We start from the raw sequence: 26,800 nt of genomic DNA, 5'->3' as shown, positions 1-26,800 counted from the left end.
CATTTTGTCAATGAGGTAATCCAAGAACTCTTGTCTGGCTTTATGGTAATCCATAGAAAAGCACTACCCCCAAGGGAATGAACTAGCTAAATCCACCAACAAAATATTATGCATTATCCTCACTAAGGTAGTAGAACCACAACATTCTGATTGGGCAGAGAAACTGATGGGCATACAGAACCACACTCAAGGTCAGTACAAGGAACACCTTTTCAATTGGTGTACGGCCTTGAAGCTATGGTCCACTAGAATTTGTAATACCAAGCCTACGCATAGCAGTATAGGAACGCATGGGAGATCATGAATCCTTGAAAGAAAGACTCTATCAGTTGGAGAAGCATACAGAGACAAGACTAGTCGTCGCCTAACATGCCATGACAATAGAAAAATGTAGAAGAAAGGCATGGTTTGACATAAATCTTCAAGCTAAAGACATCAAGGAAGGTGACTTGGTCTTGTTATACAATGACACAAAGGGAAACTGAAGTATCTAGGTCAAGGACCCTACCGAGTAAGAAAGATGAATCCCATCAGAGCTGTGCTGCTAGAAACATTGGATGGAGTCTAATTTAACACAACAATAAATGGGAGTCGACTGAAGTGCTACTACTTCAACATGCAAGCCATCCCCGACAAAAATGAAGATTTGGGAAACCAAGTCTTCCTTAGTTAGGATTAGATTGTATCACAAATACTCACTTGCATATGTACATCTTCGTACATATAGGTAGCATCAATCGATTTTAACCTAGGGCTTAGAATTGATGCATGAGTTCTAGCTGCCCTATGAAATCCCAGCAAAAAAAAAAAGCATATAGTTACTCCCTACCTAGCTACTAGGTCACGTGCACTCACACGCTTTTGCTTAGACACATAGATGATTGCATGAATAATTGTGCCACACACTTTCATTCCACACTCTCAAAGCATGTATAAAAATAAGATCTCTCACAAACACATACAAAGGTCATACCTGCATGCCAACTAATCTAATGATCAATGGTACACCACATGCACATGGATGCAGGTGCAGAAAAAATGTCGCCACTAAAGAGGATGCATAGAAAGAGCCCACGGCCTCAACCTTTAGACCCCCTCCACAGTTCGCAACCATCTACATCCTCTCAACCATGGCAACCACAGGCATTTGTGGTCCAAAGTGATAGCTCCGAGGAGGAGTTAATGCATGACCAAGAAGAACAAATGCCACCCCAGTCACCACCGGCCTACACAACCATTGACGGCCCAGTCACTAGAACTTGTTTGGCCATCTACATCGACTTATGCTCTTTCCAAAGAAGCAACACTTACTTAGAGCAAAGGGGTCTAGGTAGTTTGCATGAGAGCCTAAAATTCTTGGAGGACAGTCCTACAATGACCACATACATCAGGGACTTTCTCCATTCTTACCACTCCAGCAATGCACAAGTTGGCAAGTACGGTACCATCATTGTACATCAGAGCCCACTCAGCATTATCCTCGACAGTCTAGTCATTCAAAGGGCTTTCTCACTCCTTGCATGGCCTGCCGATGCAAAATTTTTTGAAGTACAGCCTCTCCTTGCCAAGGGCACATTGATCCATAGGGACGGCATATTACTTTGCACTATCCTTAACCATCGCCTCAAGGAAGCAGCACAATTCCTATCCATAATTCTGGGGGTTAAGTGTGGCAAGAATCAATCCCTTCCACTCCACACATTTGTTTTACTAAGTAGGAAACTAAAGCAAGACTAGATCCAGCACTTAATCATCTTCTTCACAAAAAAAATAGATGGTTCATCAGGCCAAAAATGTAAAATTCCACACTTATTAGCTATAATCATCAAAAAAGAGCTACACGAATGAGAAATGACTCTGCCCCACCAGTTCTACATGCAACTCATGCAACATGCGAGTTCTACATGCAACTCCTACATGCAACTTCTATATGCAAGTTCTACATGTAGAGAGAGAATGTCTTACAATTCCTACATGGAGAGAGAGAAGCTCTCCAACTTGTATAAATACCCCATAATGAAATGAAGCCCACATTCTTTGGGGCATTGTGTCGAGTTCTACTTTGGTATTCCAAGCAATTGTCTCAAGTGTCCATGCTTCCTTGCACTCCACGTCCAAAAGCATGTCCTAACCTTGCAATTCCTCCTCCCCTCTCCTCCAACCTTGCAACCCATCCTCTCCCTCTCCTCCTCCCTTCTCCTCCTCCTCCTTCCTACTCCTCCTCCTCCTCCCTTCTCCTCCCTTATCCTCCTCCTCCTTCTCCCTCCTCCTCCTCTCTCCTCTCTCTTCTTTCCCCCATGCTCTTACACCTTCTTCCTCTCCCACTCCTATATTGCTCCCCCTAAACCCTTAGTTCCTCAACCCTTAACCTCCATGATCTATGAGGGAGACGAGTTCTCCACCATGTACTCTACCCTGAACCTTGGATCCTCCTTCTAACCCTTGAACCTCCTAAACTCTGGAACCTCCTTCTAAACCCTCAAACCTCCTCTAAACCCTGAACCTCCCTCTAACCCTTGAACTCCTCCTAAACCCTGCAACCTCCAATGAATGCAAAAGCCTTCATTACCTCAACCATGATGATACACGTTCCTTTTACACATGCATGCACTATGTTTGCTTACCACACTTAAGCCTACGTCTCTCACCGAAATACGACTCGAGGTCCAAACCTACACGTATACTGCAAATGACAACCCCGATATATCTGTAGGTGACAAAAAGCCTCAAAACCCTGCATACTGAGAAAACCCTGATCTTCCTACAGAAGCCGTGGGAAAGAGCCAACAAGTGGCATGAAGATATTATTAAATCCCTCCTTCTTGCACGTTGCTCCTTTAATTGCTCTGAATGCCTATTTTTCTTGAGGGGATTCAGCCTCCATTTGTTTAGGGGAATTTTTGGAAGTGGAAGCGATATTGGCAGCAAGTTTTTTATCAACATTCTGATTCTCATGCCATGCAACAATAGTTTGTTGACCTATATTCTCACCTACCACCTTCTAGATCTTTCAGCTATCTTCTCGTTGTATAGCAAAATCATTGCCTCTTATCCTTTTGATGAACAGCTTGATCAATATGTGAAGCTTGTCCTTCCTTTGCTCCTTTGTGCAATGGTTGAGCCAGAGACTTCTCCATCTGTATTTGATGATCACCTTTGAGTTCATTGTGCTTATTTAAGCTCATCAAATCCACTGCTAGGAGTTCATCCAATTAGAAGGATGACTCTTCCAAGCGGTCACATCACAATCCATGGTTTAGAGCTCATCCAATTCAAAGGATGACTCTTCTAAGAAATCAGCTCACAATCACAACAATAAGTTGGATACCATCAATAGGTGAAACTATAGATCAATGTAGATTATTTCGTAGATAATGTACCCATTGTCACAACTACTTGGTCATCTTGTGAGAAGGGATTTTGTGTGTTTGCATTAAAGGAACCTAACCCATTGATGAGTAGGTATAGCCAAATGTAAATGTGGGTGGTGGTACATAGCATGCATTATTAGAGGGAGTTGTACAAAAGGAAGTAGATAAAAGAGAGGCATGTTCCTATGTTTGATTAGTGGGTTTGTTGAGTTAGGCAAGTGAGCTAGTTGTACTAACTTTGTGTAGGATTATGGAACCTCATTAAGGCAGTTGTGATAGAGCAAATTTGGTTTTGCAAAAATAATCGGATCTTCCATCACTAGTGATTCCCCTCGGATCTTAGTATACTCTTACAAGCTAGATTCCTTAGTATTTTTTAAAATGTATTTTGCAAGTCAAGAGGTTCTTAAGATAGTAGCTACTATGCTCAAGTCTGGCACTTATCAGTAGGGCAATTGTAATTTCAGCTCCCACCTATTTGTTCTTAGGGCAGTTCCAAGCAGCATGGTCTTTGCCCAATGGCCCTTTCATAATCCTCTTTCTTCATGAGAGTATATTTTTGTGTTTGAGGTTTCTTACGTGGTGCATGAGAAGCCTCCTTCTTGAAGTTCCCCTTCCTTTTCAAATTGGAGAATTTTTTAAACAGTTTGTTTCAAAGTTCCAACTTTGGATTTCCCCATCGTTTCATCGTATATTTGGACATATTTAATTGCTTCTTCAAAGGTCTTGGGAGAATTTCTTCTCAGCTCAACCTTGTAGGTGTCTTTAGACGCCTCACAAAACCCCTTATCTTTTGAAATTCATCAATTCCTTTCCTCTTAAAGATTTTCTCCCTATAGCTCCCTATGTACTAAACTAAAGTGTTCTTACCCATAGTACAAGCATCCTAAGCCTCCCAAGCTCTTTCTAACTCATTTTCAAGTAAAAACTCTTTTTAAAAGGATTGTTCAAATTCAACCTTGTACATAGGGATCTTATCATTTTCGATGAGGCTCATCCACCATTTATAGGCCTTATTTCCGAGGAAAAGACTCGCTTTTATGACTTGATTTTTAGGAGGGGTATTCCTGAGTCGATGGAAGTCTTGCCATTTTTGCAAGAATGTATTTATTGCATCCTTGTTGCATTCTTTATTTTCCCCATTGAAAAATGGTGGTTTCAAGTCCTTAAGAATGTTAGAGGTTTCTTTAAGGCAAGAGGTTGTACTCTCAACTTGACTAGGAGGAGTCGATGATTGCTCCATAGGAGTTACCGATTGTTGAGAATTGGATAGTTTAGATATGGCTTTAGTTTGGGCCTTCATGTATCATTAATTGTCCCTAACTTCTTTTCTATGTTTTGTGTTCGAGTTTCAAGTTTAATGAATTCTGAATACAAAATTCTGTAATCACCATAATCAACATCCTCCATTTCTATACTATCCTCTTGAATTTTGTTATGCGCTTCCTCACGTGTTTCCTCTCCAACTATCATTTTTCTTTTTCTATCCCTTTCATCTCTCTCCCTAATCACCTTCTCTCTTTTTGGACTCATCATTTTAAAAATGAGAATTATCCAGATATTATAAAACAAAAAGATCTATAGAGAGACTTGTATTTTTTTAAGGCTTTGGATCCATATTGACTCACTCTTTTGCTTGAAAATATTGCTTTCTATTCCTCCTTTTTCTTTGGTCTAAAGAAAGTTCTAATCTCCTCGATCCTGACCTTTGATCCTATTAGCAAGGCTAAAGATTATAATGGGTGAAAGCTGCAACCCTTGGAAAGAGGAATAAAGAGAAGACTTTGAAAAGTGAGGGGCTTTGGAGAGGGGTATTAAATCCTTGATGATGTGGCTTTTCTCAAAGGAATAAACGTTATGGTAATGTGGCTGGACTTGATTTTTTTCTTTTGGTTTTCTATAGGTCAACAAACATCGAGGTTGCCTCTTTGTGTGCAGATGGCTTTGTCGACCTTTCTTCTTGATGATCCACTTTGTCTCAGGTTACAAGAGTGACTTAGGGATTGTTTCTAGGCTCTAGCAAAACAGAGAATGGATAGCAATTGATCATCAAATCCTCCCTTTACATTTCTCTATGGCTTCTCATGGAACGTGCGCTCTCACCAAACAAAGCTCGCATGATGATAACGATTCTCAACAAAATTAAAATGAGAACGATTGGATTAATAAAGCTTGTCTTCATAACCTTCCAATTTCCAATCATCCTAGGCTCTGATCTATTAACTTCATTTAATCAACTAATGAGTGCATACATTAGCTTTTGACATGCTGGGGAATTGAGAGAGCATGCACACAACCACAAAAGATTTTTATGCTTGTACAAAACTTTTGGACCAATTCTTTTGGGTTGCTCCAGAAACAAGGCGTGCAAATGGAATGATCATCAAAGAAGCTTCTTTGAAGGCAATGTTTCCAGCGTGGATGCCTCTTCCGCTGCTGTTGTCCAATACTCCAAAGACCTATGGCTAATACATGCTATCAAAGGTGACACTAGTGTAGTCAATCCTTTCAGCTAGCAGAAATCATGCTTTGGACAGCTTCATGAGCGAGCCTTTTCCCTATTTCTATTATTGTTGATGGAGAAAAAGATAACAATAATTTTCCTAAGCTATGTTGTTCCACAAAGGATCAACCGAGAAGAGCTCTCAACAGCAGCTTCTGTTCGTGATCAACAAGTTCTCAAGCTTCCCTTCAACCTGCTTCCCACCTGCTCTGATACCAATATTCTAGATTTCTCAATACAAAGAGGGCTCTTGTATAAGTTTCCACCTAGCCACAGATTCCCACCTTCAAGAGCTCGTGTGTCTCATCTCCTTCTTCACGTGAGATCCTTGTGTGTACACCTCCTTCCACTTTAAGCTCCTATTTTGGAATCCTCCCTCCTAGCCTAGTGCTTGACATGTGGCCTCATCATTTGATGCCATATGCCCCACAAGAGACCTTACCATAAGAGCCCTCTCTTGGGCTTCATTTACACCTCCTCAATATTTCCTAGATGTAGGTGTGGCCCTAGACCCCAACCTTCTAGGCCCACAACTAACCAAGCATGTCAAGCCCTTTGGTTTCCCGCCTTGCCATAATCAAGTATAGCTTCCATGATTATAGATGACGTAACAATGGATCCGCAACATGAGGCATATGGTGACATGCGGTTAATCAGTGAATGATATGCAATATGCCCAAAATGCCACCAACAACTTCTCATGTGGCGGACATTCACTAGCAGTGTTGACCCGTTTGAATATTTTGTTAGTGGATTCCGCCAGTCCATTGCTCTATCAGTAGTAGAGGTAGATGACTTCTTATGGGTCACCATATAGAACAACATCGTGTGCTTAATCACTTTATTAACAAATTGTTTGCCTTGATGACTGACCAATTCAATAGGATATCCAAATCCATAGAACACATCCTTGTATAAACACTTGGTTATTGAATTTGCGGTATTGTCTTACAATGCCAAGCCTCTACCCACTTTGTACAATAATATGTTTTGCCGCACGAACATAGCTATTCCCAGTCTGTGCTGTTGCTAGCTTGAACGGCCCCATGAAGTCCTAGCCCCATTTCTGGAAAGGTTCCAAGGGCAAGATCAACTACATAGGCATTTGATCTCGCTCTAACGGGACCAAATATTTGGCACACGTCACATCTTTGCACGAACTTCTTGGCATGTTTTTGTAGCAAATAGCACCACAACTAGCTTGGAGCACTTTTTTCATCGTGATGGCACCCACAAAGTGTCTGCCTCTGACTCTGCAATGCTTCAGTTTTAGTATTGTGTCTTGCTCATGCAGAATAACACAGCAGAGCAGCACATCCACTAGATTTTGTTGATAGAGCTAGGCCACAACCTTTGTGAAGCACCACATCCACTAGATTGTGTCAATAGAGCTGGCCCACAACCACTTCAAACCCACAGCTTCACAATGCTAATCTCTTGGGCTGGTTGTGATTGAGATAATTTAGCATGGTAACTGTAGTCGAAAGGAAAATCATTTCATCACATTCAAAAGCACCTCCTGATTAGTTTTCGCCGCATCCACCACCACAGCCATTGTAGAATCCTAAAAGTCATCTTTTATGCTTGTTGGGGACTCTCTCAACTCTAGGCGCAACAGGTAGTTCTCCACCACATGTTGTGATCCTAGTCGATGCATCACCTCCAACTAAATCTCTTGCAGCAAGAGCATCCATCGTGCTAGCCGCCTGTGAGATTCCGTTGTTTCAATAGATATAGTTTCCACATGAAAGACAAATGGATGGCCCAAAAGATAATGCTGATTTTTTTTCTCAGAATGGATCATGCCTAACCCTTCCCACTCAATCAACTGAATAGTTCTTATTCGCTGGAAACAATCATCGACTAGCATAATAAATAGGACGATACCATCCAGCTTCATCTTTTGCATCAGCATACTGCCAATTTCTCTGATAATAACATCGGTGCTTTGCACAACTGGATCTTCAATTGGTGGTATTCCTTGTCATCTGCATGATTCAATCAGTCATATTTGCCTCTTGAGGCACAAAACCCATGGACACATTTGGCATGTCCTAGGGGGGCTCTTTATTCATGTGTGCAATGTCTTCCCATAATCATATCACTACCTAGAGTAGTCAGGTCTTTAACCACCATTATCCAAACCTCACCATGCTGAGTCCCTTCCTCTCTTCATGCTCTCTTCCCCCTCCTCTTCCTCTCCTTCTTTGCCTCACCAATGTCACATGTTTGCATGCTATTGCTTTACCATATCATGGACTAGTTTGAGATTTGTATTGTATGAGTTAGCGAGGAGCACCGTAATTATAGGCAAGAGGATTCTAGGCTATTGTGTTCCTATTATTGGTTGTGTGGTTATTTAGGCTAATTGGTTTCATATTATTGGGTGTGTGGTTACTTAAGCTAATTGTTATGGGTTTGGGCGGTTGGAAATGCTTGCTATTTGGGTTTAGTATGTTAGTTCACTTTGGCATATTTTCCAAATCATGTTGCATAAAGCTTTAAAATGTTGTAATTTCATGAATTTTTTGTCCATTAAATTAGAGTATCAACCCAACTCATTTTATTGTATTTTGAAGTTTGGATCCTAATGTGCTAACTTTTAAATAGTCTATTTTTAAACGCTTAAATAACTTGAGGCAATATGGACTATTACTTATGTGGCTATTTTGTTTGATGGTCCCCAAGCCCTATACATTTAAATAATACTCCCACTCTAGAATCTCTTCAGGTTGTCTTACAAAGTTGATACCATAATATAATCAAGACATTTTGGTTATGGACAAAGTGAGCCAAGTGTATGCAACATCCATGGATTGAATCCCTATGCAACAATTGGCTTCTTTTACTACACAATATGATCCCATGTTGCAAACAAGTGTCAACATTTATTTACAAGGCTGTCCTGATATAAGAATACAAAATTGAGGTAGCAAAATTTTAATATCCATTCGGAGATATTGGAAAGAGGGCAGCAATTTGGATCAAATGTTTTTTAAAAAATGTATGAAAAGGGCTCCACTCCCATTAAATGTATGACAAGGGCTCCACTCCTATTTAATGCATGACAAGGGGCTCCACTCTCTATTTAGTGTAACTTCTTCCGTCCTTGTATTCATCATCTCCTCTTGTCTCTTTTCTCCCTTCTTTCCACGTCTCCTCTCCCTTCAACTTTGCCTCTTTTTCCATGCAACCCCCTCCTCCCTAACAAAGATCATAGGCATCACCATGGAGGGTTATTAATGCACAAGGAGACAAGCTTAGGATTAAAGGTGGAAGCAGGTCATGCATGGCCAAACTCAAAGCAAAAATTTCAACTTTATTGCCAAAGGAGCTTAAGAAGAGCACTCCAAAAAAAAGACAGATATTTTGTTATGAGCAACATGGATAAGATTTGTATCGAGGTGCGTGGGAAGAGACAAAGGTAAAAATTGGAAGCTTTTATGTTTCCTCGTGTACATAGCTCAGCATACCCCTGTACGAGTATCCATCGTCCAAGGGAAGGTCCAAAAGAAGGGCCATAGTACTTACGATTCCCTTAGTACAAGTAGGGGGAGGGTCCTCACAACTCTTATTATAGTAGCTACACAAAATGCTGAAGTGATGGAAATGTGGATATGGCACGCACATAGGTCACCACCATTGTTGTGCTCATCCTTAATGAATTGTGCCTTATAAGAATAAGTAAACTGAAACGTCTCTTGAAAGCATAAGGAGAGCATCCCACCCCTTGTGAGAGTGGCCTTAGGGACACTCATGGGTTCTTACTAGGACAACCAAGGGTACCCATGCTGTCTCTTGTGAAAAGTCTAGCATCATTTTGAAGTTTGAGGTCCACCACCCCACACACACACATATTTAAAAAATTCTTTTGCATATTTCTTATCAACACCCACTTATTAAAGTGAGTCTCCATTCCTTGGCTCCTTAAAAAACTTCAAGGTGTTGGGCTACCTCCCTCCCTTGAAAACTCAAGTCTCCTTCAATCCTCCCTCTTTGACGTCTATGTTTTCTTAAATAACCTTGAAGATACATGTGTGGTTTCGTCCATTGAGGACCCTTACCTCCTTTAAGGTCATCAACATCCTAGTGTTTCTCCCTCCCCATAGTTTGCACAAATAACTTAGAGCATTGGGAAAGATTGTGGAGATTTGAAGAAGTACAAGGATTAGGTTTTGCTCTCTCCCCTTTAAGAATTTGCAACTCATTGAGGAACTTTGAAGATTAGAATAAAAGGGCCCTTGAGGAGCTTTTACAAGGTATTAGTTGGAAGCTTGCTTTTTTTGGAAGATGGTATGGAGGGATCTTCCTCAACATGCACTAGGGAGATGGCCTCAATCCTTAGGGCCATGTTAGCATTAAAGGATGGTTGCCATAGAGTTGACAATGTGTGATTGAGGAGTGAGAATTTGAGACAAGCCATGACATAGTTGATTTTGGTGCTTCTCCTTGCATTAAGACTTAGGCCTCCTAACAACTTTGAAGATGCTTCCTACGAAAGAGAAAGGACTTTTGTGTCCTTGACGATCATTCTAGGTTAGAGCATTTGGTGGTGAAATTGGTTTGGGTTCATGGTTAGTTTTGGTCCCTCTTTGCCCCCACGAGCTAAGAGTGATGGAGAAATTTGGGGCACTGCTTGGGAAACCCAACTTTGCAAGTGGCTTGGCCATAATGATGCTTTGGAGGAGGTGTTTTGATCCTGTTATGGTCTCGTGTGGACATGCTCTAACGAGTGCTCACAAAAAGTTGGCATTTAATATATAACGGAGCTTCAAGTTTTCAAATTTACATGCGAGATTTATCTTCTAAAAAGTTCTAAGAAAAACCTTTGTCTCACATGGACACCACACACACATTTTGACCACTGTTCTAGGACACTAGGCCCCACGCCTCTAGGATTTGAACCCATGACCCGAGCGTTGGAAGCCTAATGCCCAAACCACTAAGCCAAAGCTTTTGACCCCAGCTGTGGACCTTGTGCCCACCAATCTAGGACAGTGTGCCCCTCGATAGGACCACGTGTGGGTGAGTACGGGGTGGGTGCATCCCCCCCCCCCCAAAAAAAAAACCACATGTAGTAGTTTTGGCAAACTTCAGTAAAAAAGTGCAATTAGATGTGTGGCGGATGCAAACGGACTACACATGCAGGGAAGGGTTGGGAATCCAAAAGAACCGGAGAATCCTGCTTCGCTTGCCTATTGGATTTCAATCCGAACATACATCCGTAAGTGTGAGAGGGACTAGCAAACTGGAGGGTGCCATGTGTTCTGATGGCATGGGGCAAGAAACCTTCTTACACAAGTGCCCAACGTATGTGTGTGTGTGGAAACGTCAAGGCCCGTGGTCGCTCAGAAAACAATATCCACCGTTGGATTTTAGCGTCTTCCTTCTTGGAAGTCACCATTCGCACACTTGAATGTCCTTGAATGTAGCTGGCAGCTGGAAGGTGAGTCCCGCGTCACTGTCAACCTCAAAATATGGCCCGGAATCCCAAAAAGCTGAGTTGTTGATTGGAAGATTACCCTGCCATCGCTGTCTTCAAGCTCTCGCGGGGCCCTCGACGTCCATGAATTCGCCATCTTCTTTTTCAGGCACAGGGAGCCATCTTCTTTTCTTCTTTTTCATGAATGGACTCCCTTGGTCCATTCACAAAGGACTTGAAGGTTTATCTTCCCACAAGGTAAGAGTAGAAGTTGACGTAAGGAGTATATAAGGTTTCGTGTCCACTCGTGCGAGGCTTCAATCAATGCACGACCTCCAAAGCACAAATCTCGTGTGGCCGAGTTCTCTGTCGTGTTTGCCTTGTAAATCGTCCCTGTCCGAATCCATGGCTTTCTTTACTACTCTTCCACCTCGCATTTCACCATTGCTATGCGACAACTCTGCCACTTCCCCACCTTCCTCCTTCTGCCCACTTCGCGGGACATGCTGCCTCCCCCAAGAATTATCCCTGCATCCTCCTCTCCTTCTAGCACCCGATCCGCCCGTATGACTCCTATCTCCATCTTCAGCTCGACTTGTTTCAGAGACTGACGGCTCTATCGCATCCAAGCTCAGTAAGATTCGATACACCCGATTTACTCGCACAGCTACTTTGATCAGAGAGGAGAAATAGAAAATTAATAAAGATTGAGAGAGAGAGAGAGAGAGAGAGAGAGAGAGATCGCCGAAGCTTTGTAAATAATCTGATTAAACTGCTGGCATGATCTAGTGGTGCGCCCTTTAATAGTGATCCAAATGCTGGTCCATCTGCTTCTTGCTTCTGGCTCTATTGGCAATGGGTTGCGAATATTCAGTTTTCCAGCAATGATTTGGGTGTACATGTTTGCTTGTTTTGGTGACTCTTACCGGCAATTTTTCCTCTCGTTGCCGTAAAATTTTTGCTCTCATTGTTTGTGGGCATCTGACCCCAGTTCCCCACGGACCTGACACCCTTTTGATGTGCAAGTGTTTGATCACCGTGGATCATTTCCCCAGGGACGGACTTACTTGTTTGAGCGTCTTGGATTGGTTTACTTGTTTTTTTTCCTGCAAGTAATAGACCCAATGCTCTCACTACGCAAGGAGTGGATCCTATGACCCAAAACAAGTGTAATTCGTATCCCAGATTCAGACATCTATGGGAATGAAGTTGTCGAAGTTGAGAAACTGTTTAGTGTGTGTGCGATAATATGGAGTGTTTTCAAGACGAATGTACATTATGAATGAAGGTGCTTGTAATGTAGGGCAGGGATGGCAGAGGTGGAACATGCTCCAACTGATAATGCTACTCTGTTGCGCCGCATAGTGCAGCTTGAACATGGTGCTCTCTTTCTCCTCTTGCCCCTGCTGTGTGGGCTGATTTATCTACTTTTATGTTCCTTTTTGGTGAGTATTTGGTTTTCCATAACTGTGAATTGGCTTTTGGAAGCATGTGGGAAAATTTAAACATTTTGAATAAACTTTTCTGGCACCATGCTATACTCATATGGAGACGTCTCCATCCTTTGGAATCCTCTTTAGTAGATCTTCAGAAAAAACAGAACTTGGTACAGGGGAAATTTATGGTAATGTAACAGTCAATTAATTTGCCACGTGGCTGCCATGTTGGCCAGCAAACCTACATTGGGGATCGTAATGCGCACAACCATCAAAGCCAAGGTTTTTTTTTGCGCCGTACGAAGCTCAAATCTGATTGGCCTCCAGGTGAATTTCATACTACTGTAAAAACTTATCGTAATGTGGTTGCCAGGTGGTGGAAGCTTGAAGATACAAGCTTTTTGTAATTTGTGGGGAAGGCTGGCGTTCTATCTGTACGTTATGTTTGAACGGCACAACCTCTTGCAAGTTGGCAGTCAAAAAGTTGAGATGATGGCTAGGAAGCTCAAGTTCCATATAAGATGCTTATGTACAAACATTGTGCAAGATATGGCAAAATTGTTCAGTAGATGTTTGTCTTTGAGAAGACCCACACAGCTCCTTAGGATTGGTGTCTTTTGTACTCTACGATCTTGTTCATGTTATTCTATCTTGTACAACTTTTGAATATGCACATCTCCAAATCTCTCTCTCTCTCTCTCTCTCTCTCTCTCTCTCTCTCTCTCTCATTCTCTCTAGTTCCATACAAAAGTTGGGTCCATGGTTCTATACAACACTTTGTGCCAGAATGCACATTTTATCCAACAGATCTTTGTACTTTGAGAAAGCCCTTAGATTTGGTGTCCAGGTCTCTTTAAAGTAGAAGGTAGGAGTATGTAAGTAGATGAGCATCTGTCTCTTTGTAATTTCAAGATGCCAGTTCTCATCAGAGAGCAGGACCTTTTGGAGGAAAGTTGTGAAGCTATTTTGGGTCCCGTAAACCCTATTTGGTCCCCTTGGTATAAAATGTTAACTCTGTGTGTGTGTGTGTGTCTCTCTCTCTCTCTCTCTCTCTCTCTCTCTCTCTCTCTCTCTCTCTTCGTGTCTGTCTGTCTGTCTGTTTTTCTACTCCAACCTCCCCAAAAATCTTGGTTGACTGCCTCTGCAGGACTTCTGGATAGTTTTCAATATATTGTGGCCAGGTCATGATGCCACTAGTGTTTCTGTCATGCAAGTCTTTGCTACAATTTATTCTGGTAAGGAGAGAAAAAGGCTGAAATGCAAGCTATGGGTGATTTAGTTTTTTGGCAGTCCAAACGTTGGCTTCCCCTCAAGTACGAATTAAGGACTGATATGCTGGAAATCTTTTTCAAAAATTTCAAGTTTGGGATTTATCGTCAAGGACATTCAGTTGGGGTTATCATGTCACAAATTTATACCCACCAAGTCTCTTTTGGTAAAGATGATTGTGTTTTTGTTGCCTGGTATACATTGGCTGTTGGAAAGACTTGTATGATACTGAAATCACTGCTCCACTTGTGAGCCCTCAATTGATGAGGACATTGGGAGAGGACACATGCAACCTGTATGGGATAAATAGGAGCGCCACGAGGGCATGTGAAGAAGATGCCTAATGATGATATTAGAAACGTTGCATCTACTTTTAGACCAATGCATCATGTTTATTATGATTCCCCTATTAGAAACGTTGCTTCTACTTCTAGACCGATGCATCATGTTTCTTTTGATTCTTGTTAGTTTCTCAAACCAGAGAATTCTTGCTTATAGAGATTTAAGAGAAGGTTACAATTCTGGTGTTAAGGTTTTTTTAAAACTTTTAGATATTTTATAAAACTTCTCTTGTCAGGATCTTCATTTAAGAAATCAACATTGCTTTCAGCTGAAGGTATTGTTAGAAAAGATTTTACAGTCTCAATTCTTGGTCTTAAAAGCACTTCCATTTATAAAAGAGAGCTTGTGATCACTATATTTACATTTTCTAATGTTGATAAGATAGGTTTGAGTTCTAAATTGGAGTCACCTAAAGTTATAAGTACTCTTTGCTGTGGGTTAGAGAAGTTTGGAAGCATCCAGTGAGTACTTGGAAATACGTGAAAACATTAGGACAAAAGGCCTTTAATTATGCAGACATTGGCAGAAATCTTACAATGCATGGAAAGCTAGCCTTTCTTATTAGTTCTTGTTGTTGCATGAATACAAAGTTTAGTCCTTTCGTTGACAATTCTTTAGGCATGTCGTCACTGTTTATACATTTGTCCTTCTTACTACTGTTCTAAGGGAGGTTTTCTTGAAAGACATAAAATTTCAACTTTGAAATTAATGGTTTTGAATCTAGTTGCCTCTAAACTAAGAGCAGTTACCTTTTAGGAACCATGAAGCTTTGGTAGGTCAAACAGTTGTAGAGCAATTGAAAGGACGTGATGTCTCTTTCTCAGGGGCGGTCTCTAAGAGCATGATAACCAACCGAAAGAATTGCATGGATGGCAAATCCCAATTGTCATCTCAGTCCATTGGAGTTGCAATGCACTTGATGACATCTACCCCCAAAGGGATTTTTGAGCAATACGATAAGAATATGTCTCAGAAGGTGTGACTTTTCTACAATAGAAAGCCACCACTACAACAAAGTCAGCACAACTTGAGAAAATTCTCAGGGAGGGTGCGAAAGCCAAGGTAGAGGAGGCAGAATCGAGGGCCTTTCAAGCACGAGAGCAAGTTGAGGCTGTTGCACAAATGGTCGACATGGAAAGGCATAAAAGAGAAGAAGTAGAGAAGCATATCAAGGAGCTTTGAGATAGGCTTGAAGAAGTTAGAAGTGATGGGGACATCACAGACAAGGATCTAGTGATGATGCAAAAGGAGCTTCAAGATGAGAGTGCAAAAAAGGAGGCTCTTTACAAATGGTTCTGCAACATGCAGAATGCATTGAACATTTAAAGAGACCAGATGATGGAATTTGCACCTTTAATAGTGGTAGCTCTCTCTCTTCAGAGGATAAGATATCCTTGCATAAATTCCAGCAAAAGTTTGTTATTTCTTATGTAGACAAATGCCCAAATATTTTTTTCTTCTCTTGTAAAAAGTTCTGTTTGCATGAAGAGAATGTGGACTACTTTTTGATTTGCTTTTTCCTTTAGTGCTAGCCTGAAATCCTATAGTCTTCACAAGCAATTGTAGCTTGAATGAAGAGAATGTGGACTACCTTTTGATTAGCTTTCTCCTCTAGTGTTAGCCTTTGTCACGGCTGGGTCTTCCCTTCACCTTCGGACTGCCGACAGAAACTTAGGATGAAGACCTTTGTATAAATGGATGCTCAAGTATGTGTGGGTGTGTGGATTTGTATGGGTGAGAGCATATGTCTATACTATGGTCTACACCACTGTTGGTCGCTGATGATGTCAGTGGGGATGTCATAGTAGCTAGTCCTTGCTATGTGCGATGGAGTTTATGGTTTTCAGTGTTATGAGTGACTATCATGAGATTGAAATTGCACACTGTGTTTAATTTAGGCATGTTCTTGGATTCATCTAGATATATGCTTTTGCCATATTAGCGGACATGCAAATTTCACCTCGTGAAGTTTTCGTCCATGTTGCGGCCTGCTGATATTGCGAGAAATTCTTTCTATCTTAATTGGTGCGTTGCCCTATGGGCTAGATGGTCTAAGCATTCTTTTGTATAATGCTTGTTTGGTAGATACTAAAATGAAATCATATAGTCTTCACAAGTAGTTATAGTTTGAATGAAGAGAATGTGGACTACTTTTTGATTAGCTTTCTCTTTTAGTGCTAGCCTTTGTGTAACATGCAACGGTTAATGATCGTGTAATCGCAGCGAATGTTTAAACCATTTTGCAAGGTGTATGCGTATGCACCACACAGAGGAAGAGAGAGAGAGTTTTAGAGTTAAAGAAATGAAGATGACACTAGATTGGGTCCTTGTATCTACCGAGGACCCCCTTCCCCGAATTGTGAAGAATTTTCTTTATACTTGGAGAACTGTGAAAGACAAATGACACTCATTCCAAGGGCAGGATGACGCTTTGACACTGAGAGCTGACCCACAAATTCCTGAGAAACAACCAATCTCGAGCAAGGCCTGATGCTGCTTGCACGGTAAACATAGACAACTGTGCAAGGCTATCGAAGAGGCTTGTGCTGTCCCTGGGCATGCAACGGAGCTGCGTGAGTGAGAGAGATGAAGGGAGGATGGAAAACAGAGAGATATGGAGCTTGAGAAAACTGTGAAAGCTGAGAGATGTGGAGCTAGAGAGAGCTAAGAAAGAGCTGAAACTGGAAAATGAAAGCTGCTGAAACAGAACCCCAAACCTCTACTCCGAGCCCGGGCTATGGTGCTCTTGGAATCACCAAGGGGCTGCTGAGTATGCTGCTGTCCTGCAGGAAATTCTGGGGGGGCTAGAGGCTGCTCTAGGGCTGCAGAATGAGGCTGATTTGAGGAGGGACTGAATGAGGAATGAGGCTGCAAGGTCCCCTTTAAATAGGGGGTTGTAAGGCTTGGTTGGCTGGCCTCAACCAGCATAAAACAGCCGACCAACCAGTCGGCTGGTTGGCTGGCTGGTTGGTTTTGTGCTCCTATCTTGGCTGCTCCTGTCCTCTTCTCTTGGTCCGGCCCTTCGGGGCACTTCCGGTGGGCTCCTACCCTAGGCTGAGACTTAGACCTAGCTAAACCCTAAGATGGAGACACTAACCTATTGAGTTATGCAGTTGGGCACTAGTGAACAAGGACTGATCTCAAGGTTGGGAGTTGAACTATGTAGCTCGTGCCTGACTGTTCTTGGACTAGGGCTCACAATGGGATCACGGCATATGACAAAATCACCTAGATTAGGGATCTACTAGCAATTGTCGATGTAGTTAGTTGTCACCTTGCACCCAAGTGCAAGGGTACGTGTGACACTCCCTCCTTTACTTAGCGGTAATTGCATGGCCTTCAAGTAGTCCGTTAATATATGTGGAACTCTTGGAAGAAACTTTCATCTAGCCAAACCGCTTCATGGATGTCGAAACTTCGTGTAGAATTTGCGGATGCGTCGTTGCGACCTATGTTTTCATTTGTGAACGAGAATCACGATAACTTTGTATCATCAATCACTTTGGGTTGTTGCTCATTTGTGATATCACGGAGTGCTGGGCCACCTATTTTAACCTTAGCTTAATAATCCTCAGACAAACCCAATCACTCTCTTTATAGTTGACATAGCTGGGCCACCTATTTTAACCTTTGCTTAATAATCCTCAGACAAACCCAATCACTCTCTTTATAGTTGACATATCAACGAGACTTGTTGGCTTGGCACGTGTACGCGGCTTGTGCTTTGGCAATGGCAGTCTTTAACTGACTCTGTAATCTTTGCCTTGGATTTTGTAGTTTTATTGGCTTTGAGAGATAGGGTATTAACTTGGTAAGAAGTGAAGAAAACCCTCTGTCAAAAGTTGCTTCATGTAGTGTTTTGTCACGTCAAATGCCAAATAATTAAATACCTCTGATTGCCCGCTAGTTTGGATGAAATGCATTGGACATCTAGAGCTTGGTGCCACAGTTTTCGAATAGAGCCCTCTAGAGATGCGGTGTGAATTTGGAATCCGTGTTTGTGGCAATCAATTGGATACCAATACCTGATAAATAAGCGGGGTACGTCTTCTGCATTGGTTGTCTACTTGCACGGAATAAGTATACAAAATTTGCTACAATGTTAGACATTGAGTGTTTCGCGTACGTGCAAATGTTGGAAGGGTCTCACAAAATCCATCGTGATGTCTTGAAAAGGACCTTCTGGGATCGGCAAGGGCTGAAGAAACCCTGCTGTCTTTTGATGGGACACTTTCACTTTTTGGCAGATTAGACATTGCTGCACATAACTTTGCACATCCTTTTGCATTTTTGGCCAGTAAAAATAGCGCTCTAGTTTCTCCAATGTGCTATTGATGTAACTATGGCCACCTGTGAGGGCATCATGTCATGAAGCAAAGCTTGCCGCTTGTCTTTGAGTGCACAAAGTCTATGCTTGTAGAATAGCTACCCATCTTGGGTTGAATAGTGGCCGAGAGTGAGCATTGTGGCAAATTGATATTGAGTGTCAAATTATTAGTGAAAGATTTGATAACCTTGCACTTGGAGATTTGGTACATGATGGGATGCCAAGGTCTGACAATGCTCTACTAAATGCACTAAACTCAAGAGAAGCATTGGATTCTCACTATGTTTCTAATGACGAGCAACAACTTCATCTTGGAGCAGTGGGTGGAACATTCAAAGACCTTGGACTTGGAAGTTCCCATGAAGAAAATACTTATAAGAAACTACCCAAACACCTATTGTTGCAGCTAGATAATTGTGGTTCTGAAAACAAGAATAGGTACTTGTTTGCATACCTATCATTACTTGTTGCTCGAGGGATTTTCAAGTCAATTCAATTGGGATTCTTGATGGTTGGGCATACACATGAGGATATTGATGCAATGTTTAGAAGGTTTTCAAAGAGGTTAAGAACTAGCACTAATGATGTAGCCCAAATACTGAATTTCCAGCAATACGAATTCACTTTTCTTTGCGTTGAGATATAGTTGGTTATCACGTAATAATTGTAGGGCACATCGCACATCCTTAATATGCTGCTCGGTTGTCGCGAAAAAGATAAGGATAGTTGGAGCTCGTTGCGCAATTTTATCGGGTAAAGTGAATGATTAGAGGCATCGCCTCTCGGTCTAGCTTTTGTTGCCTCTTTGCTTGGGCGAGCTCTACGCTTCGCAGTGCCTCCTCATTTTTGCATTTCTCACGCATCATCAAGAGCAGTTTTTCAAAATCTGTGGGTCCTCTTTCTTCCAGCAGCTTTTTTGCTTCTTTTTCCTCCAAACGTTGTTTTGTTTGGTCAAGCTGTCTTTTGCTTTCTTCCAGCTGGGATGAATGTTCTTCGAGTTGTTGCAGCAGGACCTGATTTTGCTCTATAAAGTTCGCCATCACTTCTTGAGCATTTGGCGGAAGCGTATCTTGTTGGTAGTCTTTAAAGTCTTTGCGGTTGAAATCTTTTCCTGACCCTTCCATGGCACTTGATTGTGTGTCCTTTCCGGATCTCAACACAACCATACACTCGCGGTAGTCAAGCTGGATACAGACCGAAGCTCTAATACCAATGTAACATGCAACGGTTATCTGATCGTGTAATTCACAGCAAGACCTTCTTTAAACCTTTAGCGAGGAATGAGCGTTGTTTACCATAGAGAGAGAAAGGAGATGAGGGTAGAGAGAGAGTAGAGTCGACAACCGATTGGGTCCCTGTACCCACTGGGGCCCTCTCCCCCAATCAGGGGAGAATTTGCTTTATACTTGGAGAACTGAGAAATACAAAGAACACTCTTGAAGAGAGCACGGAACACGCTTTTGAAGAGCTCACTGTGCACACGTATAGCAGACCCAAAAACATGAGAGGCAACGCCGACCAATACCGAGACCTTGATGCTGTCCACACTGACGATGTAGGACGCTTCTGCAAGGTAAGGAAGAGGCTTGTGCTGTCTACCGGAATCCAGGGTTACTGCGTGAGTGAGAGAGTGAAAACTAGAAGTGATAGATCCTATGAGAGAACTGAGAGATGACTGAAATATAGAGCCGAGAGTGAGCTGTGTACACTGTAAAAGAGAGCTGAGAAAGCTGAGGAAACAGTGTCCAAACCTCTCTCCGTTTTCTGGTCCAAACTTCCGACTGTTGTGCTGCTGGGTCACCTTCAGATCAGGCTGAACTGATGGCCAAGGGACTGAGGCTAGAGCAGGGCTAGATCTGAGGATCTCAGGGGCTGCACAGGAGGCTGAAGTGGAGTTGTAGGAGGACTGAAGGCAGGAGCAAACTGAATGAGAAAACAGGGCAGCCAAGGGGCCCTTTTATAGGGCTGGACTGAGCCAACCCAGTCTGTAAACAGACCGACTCAATCTGTTTTACAGACTTAGTCTGTTTTACAGACTGGCTGGCCTACAACCAGCCTATAAAAAGCCCTCCCTGGCTCATTTGCCAGGGGAGTTTTTGGGCAGCCTTTGCAGGCTGCCTTCCCTGCTTACCTGTCCAGCCTTGGGGACCCTAAAGGGACTCCTAACCTAGGCTAAGACCTAAACTATAAAGATGGAAACACTTAACCTACTGTTCTCCAGTGGGTACTAGTGAACAAGAACTGACTACTGACTTGACCTAAGGCTGAGAGACTGACCTATGTAGCTTGTGCCTGACTGTCCCTGGACAAGGGCTCACAAAGGGGTCACAGCATACGACAAAATCTCCTATGTGGGAACTATAATGCACTCGTTGATGTAGCTAGTGTGTCACCTTGCACCCAGTGGAGATCATGTCATCGGTATAACAGCAGGGGTGCATGTGACACAAAGACATATGATAGTTATTCTATACCTCAAAGGGAAATGATTTGAAGCATCAAACTTTGACAAGTCTTTTGGGTTCATTTGCAACCCAAGTTTGTGCAGCTTGGAAGTTTCATAGAAACCCTAAAAAACCTTCTAAGACCTCTCTAACTGATGTCTCAACGTGGTTGAACTTTGGAGAAACCTATTGAGAGGCTGATGCTCTACTATATTTAAGTTAGATTTTGAATGAATGATTCAGGGGAGTTATTTTTATAACTCCTCTCGGAGTGTAGAAGTGAAGTGTACTAATCTTGGTGGAAATATTTGATTTTACTACACTCTACCATGATAGATTTGGAAGTTTTGAAGTCTTGCATTGGAAAGCTTGTTTCACAAGTTTTCAATTATAGATATGTAAACGATGACACAAAGTTTTAAGAATTAAAAATTCAGCTGTGCGTTTTGAATTTTGTTGGATGAAATCTCATAAGCAAGACCTTCACTTGGAAAAGAAAGGTGGACAAAAGTTGTACTTACTGAAGATGTCCTATATTGGTTAAAATTTCTTCTTGATAAACACTAGGAGGCTCTTTATTCCAACAAAGCATTGGTATTCTGATGGACACTAATTGTGCTGTTTTCTTAGCAAACTCCTACCTTGTTACTCATCAATTTGAGTTTATGCAATGATTTATCCCTTTGAGATTGGTCAATTGTTCTTCATAAAGTTAGCCAGATTAGAAGATTCATTGGAGCCTAAGCTTGTTCCTGGAATTATCTAAGTAATACTTATCGTAGAATGCTGCTGCTTTCCTAAGAATGGACAATGTTAAGTATATAGCCTAGCTGAGAATCGGTTGCATTTTTAAGTGTGGCAGGATGTAATGCTAACAATGACTTCTTAGCCTCTCTACTTTGTACGCTCTGCCTACAGCTTTATTGTGCATTGGCTTTTCAAGTTGAAGCTGTCTTGATGGAGTGTGCACATCTATGGTTGTGCAGAGTCAGAAATTGAGGAACTTGTGTTTTAGAGAACTAGGCAGAGGATTTGGTTGATTGTATGTCTCATGTGGCTGTTGTTTTATGTTTTGCCAAACTACCAAAATGTTTCTGATGAGACAATTCTTGCACACTTGTCACAAGGTCATTAGAAGATCTGGATTAGATTATAGTATCTACAGAAACTATCGAGTGCTTAAGTTACATTTTATTTGTTGCAGAACGAGATGAGCTTCGGCGTCGTGTGGAACAACTTTCTTCATCACAGACAAATGCTTTTGGCAGGCTGGACATTGCTGCTCGCGTACAAGGTCGAAGGTGCACACATGCTTGCCTCATTATTATATGTTTTGAAGGCATGCCACGTCTGATGCCAGAGTGATACTACATTAGCTTGGATTACATTTACATAAAGCATACCCCATTACGAGTCATGCTTCCTTTGGGTTTTCAAGAAGCAGGATCCCCACTTATACACATAGGTTGATCTCATGCATGACCTGCGCTAAGATTCAATACCCTACGCATAACATCACAATAACAAGACTAAAGAAGAGGAAGTGAGACTGTGTTCCTGTGGAGATGATGAGGTGGATTCACCTAGATGTATGTTTTCATTGCATCAGTGGACATGCAATATTCAAGTTTCCATCAAAGTTGCATCTGCTGATGTTGCAATGTTGGCCTTGCAGCTTTCTTTCCTAAACTTAGAAATGTGTGTTTTGGAGAGCCTAAACTAATGCTCTATGGGAAGTGTAAGAGAATCGTTGGCGACTTTTTTAGCCTTCTTTTTTCATCCTTGCCTTTGTCACAGCTGAGCCGGCCCTTCACTTCTGGGGTTCTGACAGGGTATGAAGAAACTTTTGCATAAATGGATGCTCAGGTGTGTGTAGGTTTGGATATGTGTATATGTGTAAGAGCATATCTTATATACTGTGGTCTACACCCATCTTGGGGGGCTGATGATGGTAGTGGGTTTGTATAGGGATAAACCCTGCTATGCATGTCGGAGTTTATGCTTTATCCCCTGTGGTTGACTGTCATGAGGTTGAAATTGCACTATTAGTTTGTTTTAAAGTTGGGTATCTTCCTGGATTCGTCTAGGTGTATGCTTTTTCAGTGGAGAGGCTTCATAATTAGAACGAGAATAAGATGAATCTGTGTTACCTTCAGCTCCAATGAGCTGCCTTCACTGCTACAATGCTGCTGCCACTACAAGGTCGAGGCTGATAAAATAATTGTTGCTGGGATTGACTATGTGTTTCTGCACTGGATCTGGAGGTCTTTATAGAATGACAGTTGGAGTCAAATAGGCAGAGCTAATGAGGAGCTGATGGAGTAATAGCAGGGAGCTCAAGAGAGAGAGGGATACTGAGGAAGAAAATCTGTAAAATCTACTACCATGAAGCATGGCCAACTGGTTACTGTCCATCTTGTGACCAACTGCCGTGCAAGGATCCTTCACAGTGATGAGCTAGTCATGCGCCAACTGCCACTTCATCATCATGATGGGTGAGAATTGATATTGGAGCATGATGATCCTCCCTGCATTATTGATCTCATATAATCCTATAAAATATCTAAAGCTGTATGCACCGTACTTGTGAGCTGGAGATGAGGAACTACTGAATCTGCAGTTAGTTCTATAATCGTGGAGGTGCAATTGCATCCTTGAGTTCAATTCCATACCTTATCTGGATCCGCCACTACTATAACCTTTACCATCGAATCCCTGATATTTGCAGGCATGCCTCCTTTCCTTCCATTACATCCTGAGTTTCCATCATCAGAAGATCACTCCGAATCTTCACTTTCCATATTGGATAATTTGTTGCAACTTTTCAGCCTCACCAAAGTTTGGTATAACTGATCTGGACGCCATGGCAGGGTGTTGATGCCTTGGAAGGCCTTGGAAGACTTGCTTTTGTCTGAATAGACTGCAAACACTTGTCACAAATTTGTTGGACTGATCCTCCAATAGATCTTCTAAGGCTTTGATGCCAAGTGTCACTTTCTTGGTTCTTATATTGGATGTGACCAACTTGGCTCTGAAACCATGTAAGAGATTAGCAGTGGTACATATTGGAAAATAATAGATAACCAGCCCACAAGAATGCTTACCGATATGGATTCTACTCCGTGTATGTGAACAAGCATCCACCCTCTGTCATCCTTCACCAGAGCTTAGATGCTTCCCTGGAAGGCTCCTTGTATGGAGAAGCCAGGAGCACGTTAGCATAGTTGAAGAAGTTATTCAGATGCTTGGGAGAACAGCCTCCCATCACCTTGATGGAGGGGACTGCATGTTGGGAGTTGGGACATATCTTTGCTGTCCATGGTGAAGATGATGAGGCACACTGCCTCATGCACTTCACCCAATATGGTGATGTGGCACACAGGCCACATGACAGGCATTATCTAATGTTTGAGTGAACGCTGCAATGGCTGGAATAAGACGCTGGACATTGTGCTTTCTGATCTCCACGTATGGGGGCTTATATGTGGGGAGTTGACCCCTATTCTTCAATATGACTGACCCTGCTCGGAGGGCTGACCTTTCCTCTAGATTTGGGCATGTATCTACATCAGGCCGTCCGGTATTTTGGCTGGCAGACCCATGATTGGGTACCAAACCTAGGCGTATGGTGTGCCTATATAAACAGCCCACTCCTTCCAGCCCCTTTTGGGCTATGGACAGTTCCACGATGGGCTTCAGCCATGACAGCCCCTTGTGGACTGTCATAGCCTTAACATGGGCAATCCCAAACAGGATGCTCATGCACAGCCCCTTCATGGGCATGCGCCCTTGCCTTTGTTTGGGTATACATTTGCTCACCTGGAAGCCATGCTTGCTGCCTAGTGGTAGATCATTTGCATCCATGAATCCCAAGGCGTCAACCCCCATTGTCATCCTCACATTGGGCGCATATGTGGGGCATTGACCCATAATTTTTTGACAAAATATGCGTAGAAGCCGAAGGGTGCTTGACGATGATAAGAAGTTCCACAGACTTACTTCCAGTGTTTGCTCTTAAGCTTGAATGGCCATGCAGATAATGGCCCACTATCCGAAATGGCAACTCTACAACACAGGGAGGACACCCACAACTTAGGATAGAGAGGGAGCCCGGGGGGGCGGGGGGGGGGGGGCGAGCTTTCAAAGCATCAAACATGGAGCTTAAAATGAAGTACACATAACAGATCCCTTACCAAAGAAATTTCGTTCAGAAATTAGCAGAGATGGAAGTTTTCTAGGAATGAGCTAAGAATTCTGGCTTGATAAATTCATGCTTGGAGATGCAAGTACAGACTCTTTAACACGTTTCATTCTAAATCTTGTAACAGGGCTACCACGGTGGAGAAAGAATTAGAAGATTGCCAACAGAAGTTGACTGTTTGCAGAAAGGAGAATACCAAATTGCAAGAGGAGTTGTCAGAAGTTTATATTATCAAGGTAAATTATTTTTGGGAATAGGCTATGTCACAGGCTTGTGTTTGTGTTTGATCCCGTTTAGATATTTGAGTGGATATCAATATTGTTATTATGCTATTGAAGCAAGGTCTAGTAATGTTGATATACAGGTTTTAATGTCCTTTGATGATGCTTCTTGGCTTACAGAGTAAATTTGCAGAATTGCTGAAGGTAGAAGTTGAAAAGGTACATGCTAATTTGTATAGAGTCATAGTAATCGATTTTTTGTTAAGCGTGGGGTTCTTGTGTATACCCAAATGGTTAACTTTAGTTCTTTGTTTATTCTGATTGTATGCAATAATGAAACCTGCACTTTTATTGTATGCAGAGTACTGGTCTAGAAAAGGAGGTGAGGTTTTTCCAGAGCCGAACAGCTGCTGCCCTTTCTGATAGGGATCGCTCATTACAAGAGGTAGGCTGTAAGTTTTCACGCATTGTAGAAGGGGTCGCACACTTTTAGACTTTTGGAGCAGTGGACTTTACATATGTGTTATTTTCTTTGGTTGTATGCAATATAGGTGGAAAAGTACCAGAGCAAAGAAGATGGCCTGATGGAGAAAATGAATGAATTGCAAGACAGGTAATCTTAAATGTTTGGTAGATTGGGTTTCAGCGTATATAACCTGAAATGTTTTACCCCCTTTTTCTCTCTCTTGCAAAGCAAAAGATTTGATAGTCTAATCAATATTATTGTTTTGTCTCTTAAATCGTGAATAGCAATTCTTGTTGATGTGACAGGCTGGAGCAGATCACGTCAGAGTATTTAGACGAGAAAATATATTGTGCAGAATTTCAGAAAGACTTGGGCACGACAAAGGCTGACAGTGAAGTGTATCAAAAGGTTTGATTATGGTTTTGTTCATAGTGAGCACTAAAGGAACTTCTTTTTATTAGGTCATTTGAATTGCATCTCTTGCCTTTCGCAAACTTACAAGATAGCATTTTTCACCCTACAGGTGGTGGAAAGGTTTTGGAAATTACGAGAACAGGCTACTGGAAACTTTGATGCTGTACAAATTCAGAATAAAGCTGCTATCTTGTTGCAGGATTCAGAGGATTTCTGGAGTTATGGAGAGATGAATAAAGAAATACGTGATCAAATAAAGCAGGCCAAAGACAACTTGGTATAGATATGAGACATTCAGTACATTCTGATTACTGTGCCCTGTTCTTCGTGTCGAATAGTTATATGGTTGACTAGGGATTGAAATAGTACAATAAGGCACTGCTT

General features: G+C 42.0%; 1 protein-coding gene across 8 annotated transcripts in view; it reads left to right on the top strand.

The window, feature by feature from the left end:
- The first annotated feature begins 11,671 nt into the window (after positions 1-11,671).
- The window catches only part of LOC147883836 (uncharacterized), a 73,133-nt gene continuing 58,004 nt past the window's right edge, over positions 11,672-26,800 (top strand). For 2 of the 8 annotated variants that reach the window (XM_087398353.1, XM_087398348.1), the window contains exons 1-10: positions 11,674-11,930; positions 12,585-12,741; positions 12,969-13,059; positions 22,319-22,415; positions 25,443-25,551; positions 25,717-25,755; positions 25,898-25,981; positions 26,088-26,149; positions 26,308-26,410; positions 26,526-26,693. In XM_087398353.1, the coding sequence (XP_087254479.1) occupies positions 12,607-12,741; positions 12,969-13,059; positions 22,319-22,415; positions 25,443-25,551; positions 25,717-25,755; positions 25,898-25,981; positions 26,088-26,149; positions 26,308-26,410; positions 26,526-26,693 (888 nt within the window). In that variant the 5' untranslated portion in view covers positions 11,674-11,930; positions 12,585-12,606. Of the gene's footprint in view, positions 11,931-12,584; positions 12,742-12,968; positions 13,060-22,318; positions 22,416-25,442; positions 25,552-25,716; positions 25,756-25,897; positions 25,982-26,087; positions 26,150-26,307; positions 26,411-26,525; positions 26,694-26,800 lie in introns of all 8 variants that reach the window. The other 6 variants (XM_087398352.1, XM_087398351.1, XM_087398350.1 and 3 more) reach the window with 6 other exon arrangements.

This window comes from Dipteris shenzhenensis, chromosome 27, assembly GCF_047967505.1.
Source record: "Dipteris shenzhenensis isolate YYH24624 ecotype China chromosome 27, Dip_SZ_1.0, whole genome shotgun sequence".
Classification (NCBI taxonomy): domain Eukaryota; kingdom Viridiplantae; phylum Streptophyta; class Polypodiopsida; order Gleicheniales; family Dipteridaceae; genus Dipteris; species Dipteris shenzhenensis.
Note: the sequence above shows the minus strand (reverse complement) of the source record. Positions and strands in the feature narration are given on the sequence as shown.